The sequence below is a fragment of the Molothrus ater genome, chromosome 9, assembly GCF_012460135.2.
Source record: "Molothrus ater isolate BHLD 08-10-18 breed brown headed cowbird chromosome 9, BPBGC_Mater_1.1, whole genome shotgun sequence".
Lineage (NCBI taxonomy): Eukaryota > Metazoa > Chordata > Aves > Passeriformes > Icteridae > Molothrus > Molothrus ater.
The window spans coordinates 8,664,636-8,687,222 of NC_050486.2; the positions used below are offsets into that span (position 1 = coordinate 8,664,636).

Sequence of the window (22,587 nt, forward strand, 5' to 3'; positions counted from 1 at the left end):
TCAAACAGAAAGTCAAGGACCTTTGAGCTTGTCCTCAGATTCTCCATGGGTACAGAGGTAGGATTCCTGATTATTTCAGTCCTCCTAAATCTGTCATTTCTTTGTGGACCAGCAACAAACTACTAAAGAATCTACCAAAAAAACCACATGGTTGTATGACTGGGATGAATCTACAGTTTCAAAGATGATGGTAAGAAGTGTTTAATTTTGCTGTTCGACTGTGAGCTACACATTGCATCTGTTAAAAAGAGTTTTGGTACAAAAAAAATCTGAAAAAAAACCTGATTTACTATACTTTTGCATGTCCCTTTCTAATACATGTAGAGACCAGGAAAGCACTTGAACACAGTTAACTTGCCCTTCTCTCCAGGTGGCATTCTTGGGTGTAAGCAGTTCATGGTGTGAGGGATACATGTGATTACATTCTTCTCCCTGTAAACTGTGGAGCATCTCCAAGGCTTAGATAATTTTTTGTATTGTTTCATTGAAGGAAGCCAAAATTTGAAACTGGCTATTATGGAAATCACAAAGATCTACCCAAAGCTACAGTATGTGCATAGAGCCAGTATTTACACTTTACCTGTCTGCAGTCTGGGACGATCCCTCAGCTGAAGAAGCCATTTGAAATGTATGGATCTAGATTAAGACAGTTTTTTCAGGCATTCTCTACAGAGATAGTTGCTGGCAAGGGGCACTTAATCTCAAAGTCTGTCTGCATTAATGTTTTATAGAGCCCAGACAATCACTTTCAGCCATGCATTAAAGTTTTGATTTATCATAATAGCCTCCAATGCAATGAATCCATAATCAATCATAATATTTCATTAACTCTGGATGATTCAATTATATGATAACTTTTTGTAAAGCCTACAGGAAGTTAAAATGTCTTTATATTTTACGTTTATTTCAATATTTAAATATAGAGCTGAATAATTTCTGTTCGATCTGATGAAATTATTACTTTTAATAGTGTATTTATGTAGTTTCATTTATTTCTTACTATTTCTATCATACTGTATTTCTCTTAGGAAGAAAAGCCTGAAAATTTAATACAGAAATTTTAATTTTTTTTTTGTTTTTGATAAAAATTTTTGCATTTTATTCTAAAATGAAATAATAGGATTCTTTTAATCATAACAAACTGAAAGGAATCCTGAAGAATCAGAAGCCTGAAGGCAGGTTTTAACTTTGTGTCACAGAGGAAAACAATTAGCTGCTACTCTGACAAAGTATCTGCACTTCTTGTGCACTCAGTCACAGCTACCAACATGAGCTATTGTAGTAGAATCTTCTCTCCCATGGAATGCCCCAAGAGAAGTCTTTTCCTGGTTTTCACCATCTCTTTTACAATATATTTGATTTCCTATTTTTATACTTCTCACCTTGCTGCTCGACCTAAAAGTAATGATCTTCACATGGAAAGTGAAAAGAGTTTACTTAGAAAATTATGGACAAATTTCAAACAAATCTCAGGGAAACAAAATGGAGAACTACCACCTGAAAATGAGAAATCTGGGAATAAAGCCGCACCCACGCCTGAAAATGAGAAATCTGGGAATAAAGCCACACCCACACCTGAAAATGAGAAATCTGGGAATAAAACTACATCCACTCGAACACAGCTATTTGCATTCATTATTAATGAAGAAGAGAAGTGTAAAGCTAGAACACCTTTCTTGGTATTGCTGATATCAACAACAGCAGCCGAGCTGCAGCACAGAAATGCCATCCGGAAGAGCTGGGGCAGCGAAGCAGAGGTTCCCGGCGCGGATGTCGTTCGGCTGTTCATGCTGGGCAGAGACACCAAGGGTGACAACGGGGACGTTCTGCTGAGAGAAAGTGAGCAGTATCACGACATCATCCAGCAGGACTTCCTGGACACTTACAACAACTTAACTCTTAAAACTCTGATGGGCATGAGCTGGGTGGCCACCTACTGCAGTGGCACGAGGTTTGCAATGAAGACAGACAGTGACGTTTTTGTCAACACGATGCACCTGATTGAAAAGCTCCTCAGGCCTCTCCCACCTCTAACACAGAATTATTTCACAGGCCATTTAATGACAGGGCACAGCCCTATTCGGAATAAAGCCAGTAAATGGTACATATCAGAAGAAGAATTCCCAGAAAACAGATACCACCCTTTCTGTTCGGGAACTGGCTACGTCTTTTCTGGAGACCTGGCTCCAAAAATTGTAGATGCTTCTTTAATGATTAAATTTATACATTTGGAAGATGTTTACGTAGGGTTTTGTCTTAATGCAAAGGGAGTAGAAATAGCACCACCTCCTCATTCCCTGTTTAACATACACAAGGTCCCATTTTCTCCTTGTGCGTACAATGAACTAATTACATCTCATCACATTGAGCCACATGAGCACATAATCTATTGGGAAACACTGCAAGAGAAGAAACACACGTGTCAGGAAAGAAAGATCCATCCTGGAGCATCCTAGGAACTTGCTTTGACAATGGGCAAAGCAGCAGATGTTTTCTTAGTAGCAACAGAACATCTGTGTAATGATAACTTTCAAGGTCCACGGACATCCTCAATCAGGTGCCTAAGTTTTGTATTACGTTGAATTCAAAGGATTTTTCCTCCATAAAGAAGCCTTTCTCTGTTGAGTGAATTCTGATTTACCTTATTTAGTTTTGGATGAAGCATCAATTAATTTTTAAAGCCAGCAAGAGACTATATCAACCCTACTGAAGAAAAAGCAAAGACGATGCAATAAAGCTCGTTCTTTCATTAAAAATGAATAAGTTAATGTGTTAATTTCATACTGCTCGGATGTAATTTGCTTATGTACCATTAAATGTACTCATGTGGCATTCCAGTGTGACCAAAGAAGAGAGCATACAAGATATCCTGTGCTGGGGAATTAGTGCCAGAAATGTGGGCAGAAACTGCTTCTTCAGAAAATCTGACATTAGCATTTCCCAGATCTCAGTGCCCAGAGAGGCTATTGCTCTCTGTGGTTACATATACATAGAAAACCTCACACACAAGATACCACTTATTTGTTATCATGGAGATGTAATAAAAAGAGGAAAATTAAATGCAGATTGTCCTGTCAGTGGTATATTAAATTACATTTTAGGGCATTCGGCTGTGTATGAAATATCCTCATAGTTAAGTAAAAAATAAGATGGTGCTTACTAACCTCAGAAGATAAAAGTTTCAGTCCAAATCTCTATCAGATGCACATGGAAATCAAAATGTCAATCACATGAACACCAAACACTTCAGCTGGAAGTGAGAAAGTGAGTATACATTATATGCATCCCCAATGACATTTTGTAAATGTACATGATGGTGTTTCATGAAGAAGCCCCTGAATCCTGCAGTGCAATCTTTGTGTGCTCTGTGCAGCTCCATTCCACCCAGGACTGAAAGACAGTGGGAACCTGTGGTGCAACCACTGAACACAATGCATTTCTCCCTTACAGGAATTTGGTCTTAGACCTTTTTATTAAGCAATATTATTACTCAGCTAATACCTACACAGGACAATTTTTCTATCTCAAATGGGCACCTATTCATCTGGACTTGCAAGACCTTTTTGTGTTTACCTTGGGAAAGATACAGCTAGCAAGGACAACTCTCCCTCAGGGCTTTCCTGGCCCTGAGGTCTCCCAGTATTTGCTAAAATTTTAAAAGTTTTACAGGAAGTTATGTTTTAAAAATGAGTCTTTTTGGACATAATATGTTGATTACTTGACAGAAGCCATGACATCTTGTGATGCCTAGACAGGCTGAACCTGGAACAGAGACTAGACAGAACTAAAGGAATAAAGTAGTTATTTATTATAAGGCCTCAATGAATACACCTTGGGCAGCACAAGAGCCTGCCCAGGGCTACACCTAAGATGGACCCAAAATGGTCACAAAAATGGATGACTGGCCTCTCACTTTTATAAGTCTTGGTTCATTTGCCTATTGGGGTTAATTGTCCAATTACAGCTTCAGGTTATGAAGTTCCATCCTCCTTGTTGCTCTCTTCAGTTCTCCATTGCTTATACTTTTGGGCCTGAAAATTGTAATGGTTGTCCTCGATCTCAAGCTGGAATAGGATTGTTTTGTCTACCTACCTTGTGAAGAGAACTTACTGACACTTCATATGAAGCTCAGAGCTACACCCCTAGGCAGTACAGAATCTGAAAAACATGAAAGCTAAAACTTAAGGCATCACTTATATAGCTGACAACTTTATCTTACATTAAACAATGCAATGAGCTCAGCTCTGCAGTCTGTTCCCTTTACCTGGGTGGGGAGCACCATGTCATGCATGGTTGTGCAGTAACAACCCACGAAGGTGAGCAAAACCAAACAAACTCAACCCTCACATGTTCTCCTATTGCCTGGATGGCAGTGAAGTTCTCCAGGTCATTCAGTAATTCCTGAAGATGGGGCCCAGCAGAAAAGGACTTGGAGGTGCTGGCTGAGAGCAGCTGACCCAGAGCCAGCTGTGCCAAGGATGCCAAGGGCATCCTGGATTTTAGCAGGGATAGTGTGCCCAGCAGGACCAGGGAAGGGATTGTCCCTCTGTACCCAGCACTGGTGAGGCCTTACCTCAAATCCTGTGTCCAGCTCTGAGCCCCCCAGTCCAAGGAAGACTTGGAGATGCTGCAGTGAGTCCAGAGAAGGACAACCGAGCCTGGAAGGGCCTGGAGCACAGGTCTGATGAGGAGCCTGGAGGTAAGGAGGCTCAGGGGAGACATTCTACAACTGCCTGAAAGGAGGTTATAGAGAGGTGGTTGGTTTCTTCTGCCAGGCAACCAGAGATAGGATGAGAGGAAATGGCCTCAAGCTGCACCAGGGGAGATTCAGGTTGGCCATCAGCAATAATTTCTTCATGGAAAGGAGCTGTCAAGCATTTGAACAGGCTGCCCAAGGAAGTCGTGGAGTCAAGATTGCTGGAGGTGTCCCAAGAAGTGACAGGACGTGGCACGTAGCATTCAGTGGTGTGGTTTAGTTGGCATGGAGGTGCTTGGTGAAAGGCTGGACTAAATGATCCTGGAGGCATTTTCCAACCCTAATGATTCCATGATTGTATAAGATAAGGTAATGGAGGCTTCACCACACCCTGAAGCTGAGTGCACAAGCAGCGTAATCACTAACGTGCATTAACAAAGACTGGCCAGCTGTACAAATAAAAGGCTATAAAGATACTAATCCCTTGCTTTTGTTTGGAGTCTGTGGAGTCTGCCACACCACTGTACATTTATGGAAACAGTGAGAGTTTATAAATCCTAGCAGAAATAAATACCAAACCTAAAACTATTAAAAGCTATAGACTTGCCAGCAAAATGAACCAGTTCATCAGCCAGCCCATACTGGTGAAAGGATAGAAGAAATAGGAGAAGTGATCAGTAGGATCAGTAATTGGTGTGCACATGAAGTAGTTCTTACTCTTTCATTTCCATAGTTTGCCTCCCAGTCTCTCTGCTGGTTGGCATGGGCCAGTTCCAAATCATAACAGTTTAAAGTCTAGATTTTGTAGAAAATTTAGTTCACAGGAATGTCAAATGCTTGTTTTTTTAATTAATGAAATAGAAATATTTGCCTTTTTAAGCTTCTTAGGAGTTTATATTTGTGTTAAATTACCATTATTGACATCCTTGTATTGGCAGTGGAGGCAATAATTAAGTATATAACAATATTATCATTAATATTTTCAATTAACTTCAGAAAATGAAAAGAAGCAAAATCTGGGTGATCTCATAACTTAATATGAATTAATAACTTAATATGAATTATTAACTCATTTCCTGTATCACTGCAGTGCATACCATACAAGCACAAAGAACAGTGGCTGAAATTTTGAAGTGCTGCTCTTTAGACATTTATTCATTGTACATCTGTTTCAAGGTGGGTAGGGTTGTTTCTAATAGAATATCAAGAATATGCAACCATATTTCATGCATATTGCTTAGTTTTATAAATTCTACATTTATAGCACTGCCTTGAAGAAGTATTTTTATAACCTTGAGGTACAAATTGATGTACCTGCATAGAGCTGCTTCACATTATTGATTCATTTCCAGATTTTAGTGGCTGGTTTCCATTGGATATCAAGCAGAATTCAATGCTGCAAAATTTCAGGTCAGTGTTCCAAAATTACAGAATGATTGCTTTCAGCCCTAAATCTCTAGAAACTAGAGAATTATGTGTTACCTCTGCTGCATTTGATGTCATTTCAGTTTTCCTTCACTGCTGAAGCCTAACATTTATTTGTTCTTTAGCTCTTTTTGGTGCATGGGTAAATAAAGCGGTGTAATATTCAGTAATAGGCATTTGTATACTTGGAAGTTGTTAAAGTATAGTTGTGGTATAAAGTTGTTTGTGAGAGAGAAAATATCTATGCTGGGAAATAACCGCTCTTAATTTCTGAGACAAAATGTCACAACTTCACTAATTCATTTCCACTGCAGCTTTTAAAAACTCAAGAACTTTATGCTTTTTACTTTGTACGTGAATTCATGTGTGTTGTGGAATTGGAGTGGAACAGTTAAGGAAACACACTGCATGCCATTGAAGGAGTTCTTGAGACTTTTTTATTGCAGACTAGGTAACACATTTTCATAGGTTCCTGCTTTGCTGGAAATTCCCTTGAGAATGAAGCAGTTATTATCAGCTAGCACTTCCCTCTCTGGGTCTGTGACTCTGCGTACCAAATGCTTGGGCTGTGCTAAGGCAGTGCTGGGGACGAGGGCCGTCTTTGGGTTGTTGATAGAAGTGAGCCAGGAGGAAAAATACATACAGGTAGCACAGATAGAAATAATCTTTTTTGCACAGGTCCACATTTCTCCCTCTACTGAGTGAACTGTTGCCTGCTCAAACCTCTCTGTTCAACAGTCATTTGACCCTGCTCATTCTAGAACTTCATCATCCCTTCTCCAGCACTGAGCCTTGAGACTCCTGTTCCTCAGTCTGGTCTCCAGTCCAATTAGGCTTGTGTTACATTTCTAATAATCATGATGAGAAAAAAGTGTGTGAACATAAGATTGCCTGTAGGATGACCATTAAAGAATGACCTCCCTGGCCACTGAGGGACCGTGCATACTGTCTCATTCAGGGATAATGTAGCGGTGCTTAGGCTGGTCTTGGAAGATCAAAATCCCACTAGAATGCAGTCTGTTTGTGAAGATATTCCAGAGGAAGCAAACCTGTTCTGCTTTCAACATGAAAGACAGCATTATTCTGAACAGCTGAACTTTGTGATACATTATTCATGAGTTATTAGAACTTCTGCTTCATCAGAAGCTGCTGTTAGTTTTTACTACCTTGCTTGTCTTTTGAAGAGAACTAAGTGTTTGGTTCACAATGATTGCCTTGCATTCATTTTAGGGACTCCAAGTGTCTCCAGCTGTCTTTGTGTTTGCTTTAGCAAATCTTCTGGGGCTAATGAGCAATTAGAAATTCATTAAGCCTGGAGAAATACCGGGTCACATTAGATGCCACAATTCCAATCTAGCCAAGCAGCAACTCTGCTGAGTTAAGTGGGCAAATGGACACAGCTGACTGCTTGTTTCTGCTGCTTTATGGGCTGTTAAATAGGAGGACTCAAGCCCTTGCTATGGGTCCTTCTGGCAGAGAGTCCTTAAATCAGTGGTGTGTGGTGTACACACACAGGAATTCCTGTGAACTGTGACTCAGGCTAAAAGCAGAATATCCAGCTTGCCTGCTGGAGGGATAGCCATGGTTCTGGAAGCCTCTCTGCCTCCTTGAGACTCCATTAAAGAAGCCTTCAGTATGCAAAAACAGAGCCTTCCAATATTTTGGAATGAACATTTTTAAGAAACTTGTTTTTTTAAAAAAAATATTTGACTGGAATAGAGTCTTCTCCCTGAAGGTATTAAAAATAGAAAAGTTATTCACACTGCACATGCAAACTCTTCTGGGTAACTTCTATGACAGGTCTTGGACAGGATCCTGTACCATATACTGTTTCTTTTTCTTTCTGAAAAAATGCAGACTTCAGTCTGTGCAGCTGTTTCAATTGTTTCTTTGTTTCCCACAGTGCCCATTTGAAATACTTTATCTGTGAATAAACTAGTGAATGACTCAAGTGTGGAAAAGCACTGAGCAATAATGGACTCTAAGCAGAACCACTGAATTGTTAAACCTTGGAATCATTAAGAGGAAAGCAGGAAGTAAAAGCAGATTTGCTGTCATTCCTAATATGAACGTGACTTGATTTCAGTATCCTTAAAACGCTGATAAACAGGCTCACATCCACGAGCTGCTAACTGGGCAATCTGGTTGTAGTTTCTGTTTTAGAAACAGAAATACGTCTACCAATTAATATTGAAGAGAATAGAAACAGTTTTGACTGTTTTTTGGGTTTTTTTTACAAATAGGACATCAAGAGAGTTCAGAGAATAATCATTTTTCCCATATTAGACTACCTGCAAAATTACTTGGTTCTATGTGGATACTTGTAACAGAAGGGAGTTTAAAACCTCAAGTATGTTCTTCCCCATTTGTGACAGTGATCTTGGAAGATCATGGACAGACATGCTTAATTCTGTAGAAAGCTTGACCAATTGTAGTTGCTTCTTACACAAGCAGATGCTTTTGTGTGTATATCATGCCACAGCAGAGGTTTTAGATCCATAATGCTTTTTCACACTATGTGGAATTACATTCTTTTAGTGGAATGGGTTATAAATCTCTTTAATCTTCAATGAGATACATAATTTCATGTAAAAAGGTATCACTTTTGGGTAATCTGGATGACTAGGCATGAAATGCTATGGACAAACTGTAGTTCTGGCATAGTCATGAAAATGTTCAGGGCTTGTTGTAGGAATCATTCCCTAGAGGGATGCTCTCACTTCTGTGTTATAATCAACTCAGGTTTCTATAGAAAATCCCACCAAGGTTCAAAGGATTGTTTCACCTGAGCTACCACTGTATGCAGCTTCACACAGTAACGTCCCAGATTTTTGCCAGTGTTGGGAGAGCTGCCTGTGTGAGATGGGAGGGACTTTCCTGCAGCTGGGCTCTTCTGTCACTGATGTGTCTCACTCTCAGCCTCTGCAGTGTGACCAGGTTGTGTCATTCAACCTGGTCTGTGTAAAGCCAAGGAACAAAAACCCAGGTCCTGGAGGCTGAAATGGGACTGAAACTAATCTGTGCTAATAAAAAATGGATGACAGGCTGAGATTGAAAATAATTTCAAAGACTGAATTCTTGACACACAAAGCCTTGTTGGCAGCTTTAGGTATTAACATATTTGCTACTTCAAATCAGGCATTGTCTCTCTGTGGGCATCAGATAATCTGACATTGGTCAAAAACTCAGTCGCTGACATGCTGCCACCTAAATATGCTTAGGAACATCTAAGCAAAATGTGGTGGAATCTGACATTTGTTCATGTGGGTTGAATAGCAACAGGTGTCATGTCATCATTCTGTTAGGCTGACAAAGTTCAACTTCCATACTGAACAGGCCATAGACCTGACAATCCCTGAAATCAGAGTTTCTAGGCACCACATTTCTGCATTTGGTCACTTACCCACTGTCATTTTGTTTCCAAAATCTGAACAAAATATACCACTCAGTTTGCAAAATGGTTAGTGGAAACAACATGTGTATAAAACTGTCTCTGAATGTTGTGGTGAGTTCCATATCAAAGTTGTGTCTCCTCCCTGGTGTCCTGTCCCACTGTATTGCAGAAGCTGTTCTTTCGGCTGGGTCCAGCATTTGGAACATAAGTCAATGGGTCGGGTCGGATCAAGTATCTACAAAAAGAAACCACAGCTGTTACTAAAACAATATGCTGCAAGCCAGGGTAAGTGCAGACAGTTGTAATGTTGAAAAGATCTGAGCAGGACTTAGACTTTGAAGGAGTTTGGTTTAGTTCCTGTGGTAGCATTGGTTAGATTTTTTCGATTTAAAATGCAGAGTAAGAGGAGGATGACAAGTTAACAACATTATAAATATATTTATTATATATTTATATGTGTTTTTAAAGTATATACAGATATAGTATAATTAGATGCTTCTTTAAATAGACGTGTCTCTTTTTTTTTTCAGGTCTTGCGGCTATTTTTTTATGTGTGGCTTTAACTTACACTATATCATTCAGCTCTAATCTTGTATCTGGAGAAGGGTTGATCAGGATGTAGGAAAGGGTGTTCTGATGATCATTCATTTCATCTAGAGGACAGGGGAAAAAAAGTACCAAGTAAATTACATTTACAAATGAATTGTGAAAAGCACTACTTCTGACATATTAATTTGATTAAAGTTCATAGAGCTGCAGAAAAGTGTCTGGTGTCAGAGTGATTTCAAATAAGTTTAGCAATTTCTTTTCAACTGTACTCATATTGAAACTACCTGACATTATCAGGTTATCTTTTGAGTTATCAGCTGTAAAAACATCCTGTTTTCTAATGTTTAGAAATCTTCTGGTTTTTTTTTCAGTCATAGCAATTTGAATGTAACCCAGTTTCTGTGTGATTTACCAATCTGTCCTGAAGCTTAGGTAAGTTTCTGCTGAGCAGGGACTCCTGTGCTTGGCTGGCATCAAGTTCAAATGATGACCAAGGTTAAATGCAGGTGTATGGCATTCTCATCCATATCCAGATTTGGTTGACATAAACCTTTTTTTCCCTTTTTTCTGTTTATCTAGGAAGCGCTTTCCTTTTATCACCCGTGCCAAGGGCTTGAAATGTGAAGGCTGTATAAATGGAAAGTGGTATGTCTCTTGCATTTTTAACTGTTCTAATGATGGGCTGAAAAGAAGGCTGATAATTTTTATTTTTAAGGTCTAACCTACACTTTTGTAGCTGCCATTGCAATATCTTTTGTATCATTTTTTGTTGGAGCACTCCTTGGGCTGCTGCAGTGAGACTGGTTTTAATCTTATCAGACTAAAGAGGAGAGGCAAAAGGAGAAGGCAGTGCTTCTGTGTTAAATCCTCTGTATTTTTTAGGAAAATGTACAACTCAGAATCAGATAAATGTAATCAGGTAAAGCATTTAACTATCAAGATTTTACTGCTTTGTAGATGGTATCTAATAGTCCTAAATTTGAGTAATGAAATGAATATTTACTTTTGGCTTTTAACTAGGATTTGAAAAGAAAAGCAAAAATACAACAAAGTTTTCTTGTTATTAATATAAATATTAATTAAATTTACAAAACATTTTTCTGTTTGATCAAATGTTATTGTGGCCTGTAAAATCCCTGGAAAATATTTAGGCCTGAATCTTTCTGCAGAGAGTTGTATAGAAACATGTTGTAAGAAAGAAGGCATAGAAATTATTCAGATGGGCTGTGAAGTAAAGAGCCTGTATTTACAGATCTAGAAATTACTGGTGTTTCTAGGAAATCAGAACCCATAGTCCTGGGGTTTCCACCCAACATGCTACAGGGCCAAGGCTGGAGAAAGGCAACCTAGGCAGCTGTGGTGCATGTGTTAAAAAGTACTACAGAGCTCTTGTCCATAGCTTAAAAAACCCCAAAACAATCCTACAAATTAAAAAGCAACCTGAACCAGCCTTGCTGGAGAATGATTTGATGGATAAAAATGGCATCTAAAGACCTAGTGAAACATGCTTTCTAAAAATGACTTCATATGATAATTTGGCGTTATTTTTGAAAATTGTGGGGAAAAGGCAACATCCCTCACATATAAACAACTCCTCACCCTGACATATGAGTGAACTTCACAACAGCCCTGTTTTCATCTTTATTTCAAGAGCTTTGTGGAAATGTGGTGCAGCTGTTCAATGACTGGGGAATGTTTATAAATTCAGTATGCACATATCATCTACTAAATATAAATGTGACTGACGTGCTACCTTTTGAGCCTTCCATCTCAGCATAGGAATGGGTGAGAATTAAAAAGACTCCCAGTTACTCTTGGTAAATTTAATAAAAAAAACAACCCAAACCTAAACCAGCAAAACAAAAAGCACTATCATAAACTTAGTATTTTGGTTTTGGCTCCATCATTTCTTACAAATAGTTCACCTTGCACCATGCAAATGTTGCTATTGAAGTACTGTATAGCGGTACCGTATCCTGCTGGAGAAAGGCCCAGGTGCTTCATTCTGTTCTTCACGAGTTCAGCGAGCTCCTGCCTTTCTGACCTCCTGTAGAGGTTCATTCTCTGCTGGTTGATCTTCTCAGCAGTTTTAGCAGAGTGCCTGGGGGCCCTCCTGCTCAGGCGCCGTGCCCACTGCATGCTCTTCCTGCGCAGCAGCGGGTGGTCGGACTGGTCGCTGGAGGTGGAGTTGCGGTGGTTGCCGCGGCAGCTGAACTGCTCTTTGGTGTCTTTGGTGTCCTCCCAATCCTCCACACTGATGGAGATTTGAGACTTGAAAGGAAAAGGACAAGAGAGATGAAGGGCTGTATTAGATGGAAGCCGATGAAGATGTTCTCTCCTCTTTCTTACAGTGCAGCTGGACATGGGGTTTGGCTGCAAAGGAGCTGAGGGGATTCAGCTCTTTGTACTTAGCAAGTGTTCCTGAACTGGGCACCCTTTACTAGACTTTGACTTTTCATGTAAAAACATGAATACTTTCATTTATAACATAAATACTTTCATCAAGTGCAAAAGCAGGTAAGTGTTACTTTCTGCCCAATTGCACTGTGATTCCAAGAAGAGCACATTTAGCCTTCTGATATTGCCCTTCCTGAATCTAGGAATCAGTTCTGAATTACTTTCTTCCCAATCTGCATATTTTCAGAAATCCAACTTGTGTAACTGCTTTTTACATGTGTGTTGTGGATTCATTAAGTAATGTTTCAACTTTGGCTGCATTGTTTTCAGTACTCTCTTGTGACCTCAGGTACAACGTGCCTGTTAACTGTGTCTCAAATTCCCAGGTCTTCCTGACCTTCCAGGACACATGAAATTAGGATGCATAACCTTCAGTGTGATTCAGGGCACCTCTTGTGAAAGCAGTAATTGATTCCTACCTTATAAAGGAATAGTGACAGTACTCATGTAGAGACAAATCCCCCCCAAAATTAAGAGCCAAAATCTGTTGCTCTGTTGCTGTGTTTTCCTTATGCCACCCAAATAAGACCAGTGGTATGTGCACGTACAAGTACTGAAATAACACAGGTGGATGGACTACAGGTGCATTTCTATCATACAAAAGTTCCTAGAGAACATAAGAGGAAACAATTCAAAAGATAACTTTTGTTAAGATAAATTGTTTCAATGTGTATTTTAAATTTAATGAGTAGTTTAATTTCTATTTTCAAAACCAGTTCCTTAACAATCCTGAGTTCTTCTTGTGCTATTTGAATATCTTTTATTGATGCTGGAATAGCAAAGTCCTTGATGGTGTCAGTACAAGCACATTGCCCAGTTACTGGTCACAGATTTCAATGTGGTGAGTGTTTAAAATAAATACACAAAGTATAAAACAAAGATGACGAGGCTGAGTTTGTGGGAATCCCCTCAGACAGAATATGCTGGTAGCAATCAGTGAATAAGGGAAATTTAACAGAGGAGCTACTGAATGTCCTTTGTCCACTAACATGAAATCTGAAAGCAAGATTCTGTTGACCTAATCAGTGCTGAATACAACCTTTCTGTAAGAGGCTCACCACAGATCTGTGAGGTTTCTGGGGTCCATAAAATAGTATTTGATATGAGTAAGCTGGATACAGTGTGAAAGATACTTGTATTTTTCACTTTAGAACAAAACAGCTTTTATCTGTGTAAAAGAAAAAAGCAACAAGCAAACCAAATCAAACAGCAAAACAACCAAACCCCATAATTAAAAAGAACACTACAGATGTTTATGTTGTAGCACTTCAAGTAAAATCACATTTTTAATATTCTAGACTAGGATCTTGCAATAAGCCTCAAATAAAGACCAGCTAATTTATTGAGGCTCTTCAGCTTAGTCTGCAATAGAAAAGGGATTTCTGGTTGGATTTTTTTTTTTTAAACAACCTGATTTTTTGAAGTTTTGTTACTGACTCCACTGAGGTTAGGGAAGAAGAGAGAACCTGGATCCCTTTGAACAGGAATGTAATTTGATTTTGGTGTTTGGTGGACTGTCATTTTGGGTTTGTGGGCATTTTACAGCAAGGACTAAGGTAGGCAGAGTATATTCCATAGGAAAAGGTGCTACTTATGGGTAGGAAGGAGCTATTTGGTAGGAAGAAATTGGTATTGGTATGAACTAAGTAAGTGTAGAGGATGGTCTTGTTTTGCCTTTCTTCCTGCCTGCATTGGCAGCTTTCCTTGTCAAGCTCTTGGCAAAAGAAATAACCAGACCTGCTGGCAGCAGTAAAGGCAGAGACCAATCATCATCACTACAGAAGTGATAGGTAAGTCACTTCTTGAGTCAGAGATTAAATGGGTGAGGCCAAATGAAAGAATAAGTATTTTGTTTCTGTGAAATCTGTAAATCCTTAGCTTGAAGTTTTGAAACACTGGCATAGGTGAGCTGGAAGCACAAGGGAAGGTGATAAAGCTAAATATTTACTTCAGCAATGATGAAGCTTTTATCCTGCCTGTTGAGAACGTGCAGAATGGCTCTTTGCTGTATGCAAGAAGAAGAAATTCAACTTAAAGACAAAGCAAAATCAAAGCCCAGACTCTCTTTCAAAAGCAGCACAAAAGTGTGTCTGCCAGTAGCAGCTGTTAAACACACAGAAGATAAAATTCCAGTGCAAAGTACTTCTCTGTGTCCCCCTCTGATTTAACCAGTCTTGAACTTCATTTAAAAATACTTTCATAATTATCATTACTTTGAGGTTTGATTGTTTTCACTGAATTTCATTTTCTTGTTCCATATCAGGTAAATCTGTTGCATGAGAAGCATAATTGATGCCATGGTGTCACTCCTGTGCCACGCAGAGAAGAAAAACTTGCCTTTAAACCCTTGGTTTTGTTTGCTTTTTGTTTTTAAGGGCAGGTTCCTGTCTCACTGTGTGTCCTGAAGGGTGTGATTGCTCACTTGTGCTGCCAGACAGCTGTGACCTACTCAGGCATGATGCTCTAATAGAATGTTTCAGGCCCTAAAATTTAAACATTAGGCTGGTCAACACATGGCAGGAATGGGAATGTACTCACAGGCACACCAGTGTACATATTTGAGGTGATGGTGATTGAGATATCTGTGCTGGTAACACCAAACAGTGATTCACCTCAGATTTTTGCTCCCTTGCCTTGCTGCTCCCTGGGAGCTGTATGTAAGATGTGAAATATTTGAAGGTGTAGTTTCATCTGTTCCAGTCTGAAGCAGTGACTTATTTTTTACCTTACTGCAAGTTCTATACTAACTAAATTTTACTGCTCTGCCTACCAAGAGTGCTACTTGCATCCAGGGCTCTAGAAATGCTTTTCTGCTCCAAAAGCTGGCTAAACCATTGCTAAGTACAGCCACCTTTTCCTTCTGTGATAAACTTGGGGATTTTGCTCCACTAGCATTTAATGTGTGTAAGCTTAAGGCTTTCACCAGATGATCTTTTCACTTGTAAGGATTATTTGTTACTTTCAGAATTCAATGGGAGCAGGCCCAAAAGGAACCAGAATTCCACGGGACATCTTTGAAATTCCCAGTCTGTCAGCTTTCAGATTTTAGCAAGCTGTTTGTGTCCAGAACAATGGACTAACTTTAACATCCATTTACTCAAGGATGATCCATGGCACAGTTCCATTTTCTCTAGGATTTCACTCCCACAATTGAACCAATTGTACAGTTTCTGGCTTGGATTGAGTAACATTTCTTCATAGCAGCCTGTATGGGACTGTGTTTTGGATGTGTGATGATAATGTGTTGATAATGGGGATGTTTTCCTTACTGCTGAGTGGTGCTTACACTGAGCCAAGGCTTTTTCTGCTTCTCACCCAGCCCAGCAGCAAGGGGGCTGGGGAGAGCACAAGAAGTGGGGAGGGGACACAGCCAGGACACCTGATCCCAAATGACCAAAGTGATATCCCTTATCCAGGGTGCTTTGCTCTGCAGGAACAACTGCAAGAAGATGGAGGAATGAAATGCTTGATGGAGCTCTGCTTTCCTGGAGATGGCCAAACACCCATCAGAAGTGTGAGCAAACTATTTGCTTGTTTTGCTTTTACTTCAGTTATCAAACTGCCTTTACCTGAGCCTCAGAGATTTCTCCCTTTCAGCCTCCCAGTTTTCTTCCCATCCCATCTTGGGGGAGCAAGCAAGCCAGCAGCTGTGTGAGGCTTGCCTCAACCAGGACACCCAGAAACAGGCAGAGAATAAGCAAATACTTACTTGTGAAGCCATTTGTCGTGACTGACAAAGGAAGGGGAACAAGAAAACAAAAGACAATTTAAACAGAAGTGAATCTAAAGAAACAAATATGGACTGTTAAACAGGAGCCACAGAAAAGCAGCCATACAGGTAATGAAAAAAGATTTCGTATCTCTTTTTTATATTTTTTGAGTGTAGTGGAAATGGTTTGGGTCATAGGTGTGATAGTCATTGAGAGGCTGGCTAGATTCACTTCTTATTTAGTTACTGGGTCACTGAAATCTTGCTTTATTTTTAAAGAAGTTATGAGTATCTGTCAGTGAAGTGAGAGCTTCTCATTTGCATAGTGAAAAAGGGAGAGCCAAAAGATCAACTGTACATATTAAATATGAATATTGGCATATTGTGTCCTCATGACTCAAATTACCCTTGCTATTACAGGACAGCATCCAGGTATGTGCAGTACAAATTTTCTTATCTCTGTTTAAACTCAAATTGATAATCATGTTGAAGGTTCTCTGAGTTATAAACCTTCAAATTTATGGCTATAAGTACATAGTTCCTGAGTAAAAAGAGTGAACTACTTTTCTCTTTTTTCTCTTTTAAAGACCTTACCCAATGACATTCTTCTGGCTTAATGTATTGAAAAGCTAAAATGATAACCTATGCTAATATTTCATTAGTGAAATAAGTAAAAAAATCCTTTAACTTCAAAACAAACACTTTGCAGAAAGATTAGGGCTTTCAGCATCTCCGTGTTTGTAGGTCTCTATCCATAAAGGCCACAGATGCAGAGCAAGATGTTGCTCTTTTGCATTCTGGGGAATAGGTAGGTGAGGGGAGATTCTCCTGCCCCTCTCTAGAGGGGAAAGGTTGTACAAATTCTGATTCACTAAACAAGAAATTGCACAAGTATTTGTGTGAAAATAACATTAAAGGTCTGCATTCAGAGACTTCAGCCTAGAAAGACCAGCAACTGCATTTTCTTCACTTAATAAAGGAGGAGTGCCATTCTTCCACATTTTTCCAACACCTGACAATTTGAAAATTTAACTAGAAGGTTTCTCCAACCTCCCTTCCTTAATCTTCTACCTGATTTAACTCAAATTCTTTGTGATATTACTTGTGAAAGTTGATAGGAAGTAATAGCAGAACTCCTCATTCTCTTTTTGTGGACCTGAAGTTAAAGAGCCAGCCCTGAATGTGAGAATAAAGCATTTCCATGATTTTTATCCTTATTTAATGAATTCTTAAAATCTAGTATGTCCTCTGTTTTGTGGAAGGCTGTTACAGACCTTTTTTTCATATTAGCAGTGAGGCTGACTTCTTCTCCAAGGAATGATTCTGATGGATTATGTTAAGGCTGCTATAGTTCAAAAGAGATTATTGCAGTGACAGAGTCCACTGGCTAAGCTGTAAAAGCCACCTGCAGAGAAAGTGATAGTCCACAAAGAGATATTCCCATGAGCTGGGTGGAATCTTCCACAGCTCTTTTATCATCCTTTTATAAAACTAACTTCAGCTGAATGTACTTCCTCAGGAGCAAATCTTGCCATTAAGCATTATATGCCTGAATGTTTTCTAATATTTTTCTGAAATATGGAAAAGAAAATATAAATTACCTATCTTGGAAATTAGTTTAAACTATGTCTGAGTATTTCAGAAGAAAGGAGAGGCTTGTTGCTCACTGTTGCACTTGAAAGCCATGGTTTAATGAGATGGCAGTACTAATGGTCATGTAAACACATGGATAATACATGACAGAAGTCAAAGCTGCCCAAACAACAAAAGTATGTTAAATAGTCAGGGAAAAGTATTTTTGCCATTTTTTATAAACAGAGAGATGGAGAAATGTACACATTTGTGGCAAACACAGAAATACATATATAAAATATTATCACTGTTTGGCAGCTAAATTTAGAAAGATCCCACAGTACTTAAAATAACACTAACTAGAAATGAGCAACAAGAGAATGAATTAGAAGGTCACATGAGCATGAAATGCCACCTGTTTTGAGACATGGACACATTGTTGGCACAAGGGCCAGAGGGCCTGGTGGAGGGTTTGGTGCAAACCCTGCTGTTAGTGAGCACAGCGAGGTCAGAGCCGAGCTCACTCCTGAGCCGTGCCCAGCTGCCCCTTGGCTCCACCCATGCATCCCCAGGAGGGGAGCACAGGAACCAAAGGCCAGGTGTGCCCTGGCCCTGGGCACTGCTGGAGCCTGGGGCTCAGCCTGGGTTGTGTGACCAGCCAGTGTCAGCAGAGGCCTCGTGCACTCTGCAGTCAGACACATATGGAAAGCAGGGTGAGTGACCCACCTCAGATGTTGTGAGCTTCTGGGATTCTGTCCTGTAGACTCCAATTGGAATGTCTCCTGTAGAGGAACAAAGCTTCTGGTACAGTCTGGCGTATGTCCTAATCCACAGATCCTCTTCTGTGATTTTCATCTGAGCAAATAATAATAGGAGAGAGGAATTTTAACTGTTGAGGGTTTATCACTTGTTCACTATGCAACTCATGAAAGAAAACCCCAAAACTAAAGACTAGCTGGTAATTATCCCATTGTAGTGTTGCACCTTTGCTCTGCAACAAATCTGCAACTTCTATTGAGTTTGTCAGACTGTTTCTTTTGCTTTCTCCCTGTTTAGAAGACATTGTAGCAGAAGCAGTTTAGCATTATGAACTTCTGGTCTTGGTTTAAGACTACTTAAAATTTACATGGCAGCCTTCACCCAGTGTCTATTTTTGACTAAAATTTAAATGAATAAACTAAATATTCTCAGCAGTAAGAAACTGGTGTGGACAAACTGGAGTGCATGAGTATGTTGAATTTTGTCCACCAGACTGCAGGCTGAATATGTGGGGAGGAAGTAGTACACTAAGCATAAGTGGCATAAAAAGTCTTACATGAAGCTCACTTACTTCATTACTAGCTTTATTTTGAGATGTATGGGTTCCTTTATAGAGAGTCAATTGTACTCTCAAGTGTTCTTACATTCACTGTAATGAAGCTTAGTGATTGGCCAAGAAATACATCATTTATATTTAAACAACTTTTTTAAACCATCATTGATACCTTCCTGCCATTCTTTATAGATGGCCACAAAGCAAGTTGTAAATAACTCAACTTGTAGTGATCTGTTTGCTACCCAGAGTATAGTGGGTATGGGAGGAAACAGAAAAGTGGGGTTTATTTTAGTAAAAATTACTTCTGTTGTGTTTTTATTTGTGTATATACGCAGTTAAACTGCATTGAGGAATATTGACACATATAATAAAAAGATGACTTTTGAACTCCAACTCCTAGTCATTTAATACATCTGATCTTTATATAAAAACTACTCATGGCCTTTACTGCCCATAGGAATGGGGACTGGGAGATAGTCCTGGTCAGGTTGCACAATGCAGGTTCCTGGCTTTTATCTACTGGTTGCCGAACTGCCATTGCTATTTCATATAAACTGCGCTATTCCTGTGTTTTCCTGACTTTCCAATTTTCTGCTGAATAAAATGCATTGTGTTTTCTCAGGGAGATGGTTTTTGCTATGGAACTAAAAATGGGTATGTTTTCTGTTTAATGTCCTTGCCTTCTCCCTGATGAAAAAAGAAACAGATGGCCTTCCTTGAACTTTCACAAAAGGAAATGCCATACAAAGAAAGTTGAAGTATTTTGCAGACAGTACAGAATCTTCTCTGGTACTCTGTACTGATTGGGTTTTTTTAATAACTTACAGAACAAAGAAACCCAGATCCTGGTGTGGTGTCAAGTCCCAGCAGAAGTCTTGTGATAGAAATCATATAATCTTTCACAAATGACTGCAAGATATTTTAACAGGAGAGACAGAAGAGAAAGAAAAAAGCTTTAATGAACAGAGGAGTAGGCAACCATTAGCACTATGTATGACTTTCAAAGGAATTATACATCTGTGTTTACAGTCCATCTCTTTAAGTATCTTAATCACTGTAGGAATACCAATCCCTTTCTTTTGGCTGAATTTACTTATATAAAGGAAGTTTTCCCAAATTGGCTCTGCATGTGCATGCAAGGAATGTACAAGATTCAGCAGACTAAGGCATAACAAGGCACAGGAAAAGCAAAGATGGATGTGTCAGTGGAGTGTGGTGTTAGCCCTACGAGGTGTGAAATGATAATGAACTCCTCTGTGCAAAAGAAACACTGGCAGATGTTAGATGGCTCTGCAGTCCTCAGTGGGTCCCTCTGAGGTGACACTGCTATTATTTTATTCCAGTGAATAATCTGAAGGATTTTTAAGGGTTAATATGCCTTGTTGCTCTGCTAAAAAGTGTGTTGCTATTGGTTAATAGGTAGAAATTAAGCTTAGTGTAGAAGTGTAGACTAAGACCAGGAACGGACATCAGAGCAGCTAAAATCACAAATATTTCTCCTCCTGGGTTGGGCTGCTGGAATGAGGGGGCCATGGGGGGGCTCTTTTAGCTGTGGCTGAGCTGTTCTTTGCCACCTGTACTCACTCAGGTGTAGCAGGACAGCATTGCAGCCCTTGGGACGCAACACACGCCGTAGCTCTGCTGGCTTCATGCAAATACACAGCTAACCAAGAAGGTTTCACAAAGAAATACCCCACAAAGGTATTACAGAAATCCTTTAGAGCTATGGAATCTGGATTTGTTCAAACTCAGAAGCTAGATGGATTTCATTTGATACATAGTGATTGAACTATTTTAATTTTTGCACTGGTAATCTCCCAGTTGTGATGGGCTAAATGTCAAGGAGCATCTCAAGTAAACTTTGTTTGCAAATTAAACATATTTGTTATCTTGGCAGCATCGTTTCTGCCATGGAATTTTCATTAGTTTAACAAGTTTATTCACCAGGATTTGCAAGACCAAGTTTTCCTTTTTCAGTCACTGTCCTAAAGATAATTTGAAGGCTTTTCTTTCAGCCTATAATGGGAAGCACCAGCTGAAACCTGATGTTCCCCATGTCATTTCCTCTGTTTCTTGCAGAAGAAAAAGACAGAAAATGGGACTATGAAAAAGAACAAAGAGCTGCTGTTATAGAATTTCTAACTTGGAGTAAGAAAGATAATTCTAGAAAAATGACAAATCACCTATGAGCAATAGCAGTTCAAAGGAAGGACAGGTGGAATGAAAGTGAAAATGAGCATGTGATGCTTATTGTTTTAAACACTTTCTGGTGAGTGGTGTTACTCTGTCAAGTCATTGCATGATTATTCATGTCTAGGAGCAAATAGAAAATATGGAAGTCACTTATGTGCTGGTAGGAGCCATTGATGATTAACAGATCTGTTTCTATATATATGTCTTTGGTATTTTTATTATATTTACTATATTATTTACTATATTTTGCTATATTTCTTTTTTAATATTGTGGTACATGATACTTATATTCTGGGGCATGATTATGAAGATGTTTTATATGCAAATACATTTATTTCTAGAACCTTAAATATATATGCCCATATACACAACTGGTTTTTATATTAATGGCTTCTTGAGAAAAGTTTAGCTCCAGGAATTTTTCTATTTATGTTTGATTTGCTTTCAGGAAATTGATTTGGAAGTAGAATTGCGATGAAAGAACACCTTTCATGCACCAAATTACAAAGTAAATTCATTTCCCTGCAAGGATGTTTTCCACCTGAGTACTAAAGCTCCACAGGCTATCCCCAGGTAGAGGCAAGGCAGGAGGGTGCTCAAGTGAGCAGATGATGTGTGTTCCTGCTGAAGCTGTGTGCCTTGATCCTTGCAGGGTGGTGCTGGGGGCTGCTCCTTGGGCACCCTGGTGTGTCAGAGTGTGCAGAAACATGGGCACTGCTGAAGACTGAGCAATGTTGGCCTATTTTCCTCCCTGAAACTAGCAACTACTGCCTCCATTTGCCCTGACTGTATTTTCTGATTTTTTTTTCTTCAACTCTCTGAAGCTGTGCTCTTCCCTGATTCTCACTGTCATCAATACTTCCTGGATTCTGAGCCACAAGGTGGAATTGTTGCCTTTTCTTCCCCCACTGTCTCTTTGTAACGACTGAATGCATTCCTTGCAAGGGCAAGCATGGCTTACTTTACAGTGTAATGACAGGGCCTCTGCAGCTCTAGTCAACATGAGTAAGAGGAGAGGACACTAGGAAGTAATTGAGGCCTTTATCAGCAAATGCAGGAGACAATAAATTACATATTAAAGTAACTCTGTTCCTTTCTGTTAGGGACACAATGTGTGGGAATGGGCACTGCGTTTTTTATTGCAGAGTACAAGCCTTATTATTCTATATAATCTGTAATTTATGTAGGCCTTATCAAAGCTATTTGACTGTGGGGAGATACATTAACAGTATCAAATTATCTAATACCAGATTTTGTGCAGTCACAGGGGGGTGATT

General features: G+C 39.4%; 2 protein-coding genes and 1 long non-coding RNA gene across 4 annotated transcripts in view; 2 read left to right on the forward strand and 1 right to left on the reverse strand.

Moving 5' to 3' along the window:
- Positions 1–1,166: 1,166 nt before the first annotated feature.
- On the forward strand, positions 1,167–2,556 carry LOC118689396 (beta-1,3-galactosyltransferase 1-like). Its single transcript, XM_036387643.1, has one exon. The coding sequence runs from the start codon at positions 1,269–1,271 to the stop codon at positions 2,454–2,456; it is 1,188 nt and encodes a 395-aa protein (XP_036243536.1). The 5' UTR covers positions 1,167–1,268; the 3' UTR covers positions 2,457–2,556.
- A 3,979-nt stretch (positions 2,557–6,535) lies between these two features.
- KCNT2 (potassium sodium-activated channel subfamily T member 2) overlaps positions 6,536–22,587 on the reverse strand; it is a 115,078-nt gene continuing 99,026 nt past the window's right edge. For both annotated transcript variants that reach the window (XM_054515724.1, XM_036387642.2), the window contains 5 exons: positions 19,943–20,026; positions 18,529–18,657; positions 12,035–12,335; positions 10,084–10,168; positions 6,536–9,750 (listed from right to left, as the gene is read on the reverse strand). In XM_054515724.1, coding sequence (XP_054371699.1) covers positions 9,639–9,750; positions 10,084–10,168; positions 12,035–12,335; positions 18,529–18,657; positions 19,943–20,026 — 711 coding nt within the window. In that variant the 3' untranslated portion in view covers positions 6,536–9,638. The remainder of the gene's footprint in view (positions 9,751–10,083; positions 10,169–12,034; positions 12,336–18,528; positions 18,658–19,942; positions 20,027–22,587) is intronic.
- LOC118689398 (uncharacterized) lies at positions 10,573–21,321 on the forward strand. The gene is made up of 4 exons (XR_004980613.1): positions 10,573–10,709; positions 15,955–16,035; positions 16,119–16,359; positions 21,197–21,321. It is a non-coding gene; the product is annotated as an uncharacterized LOC118689398 (long non-coding RNA).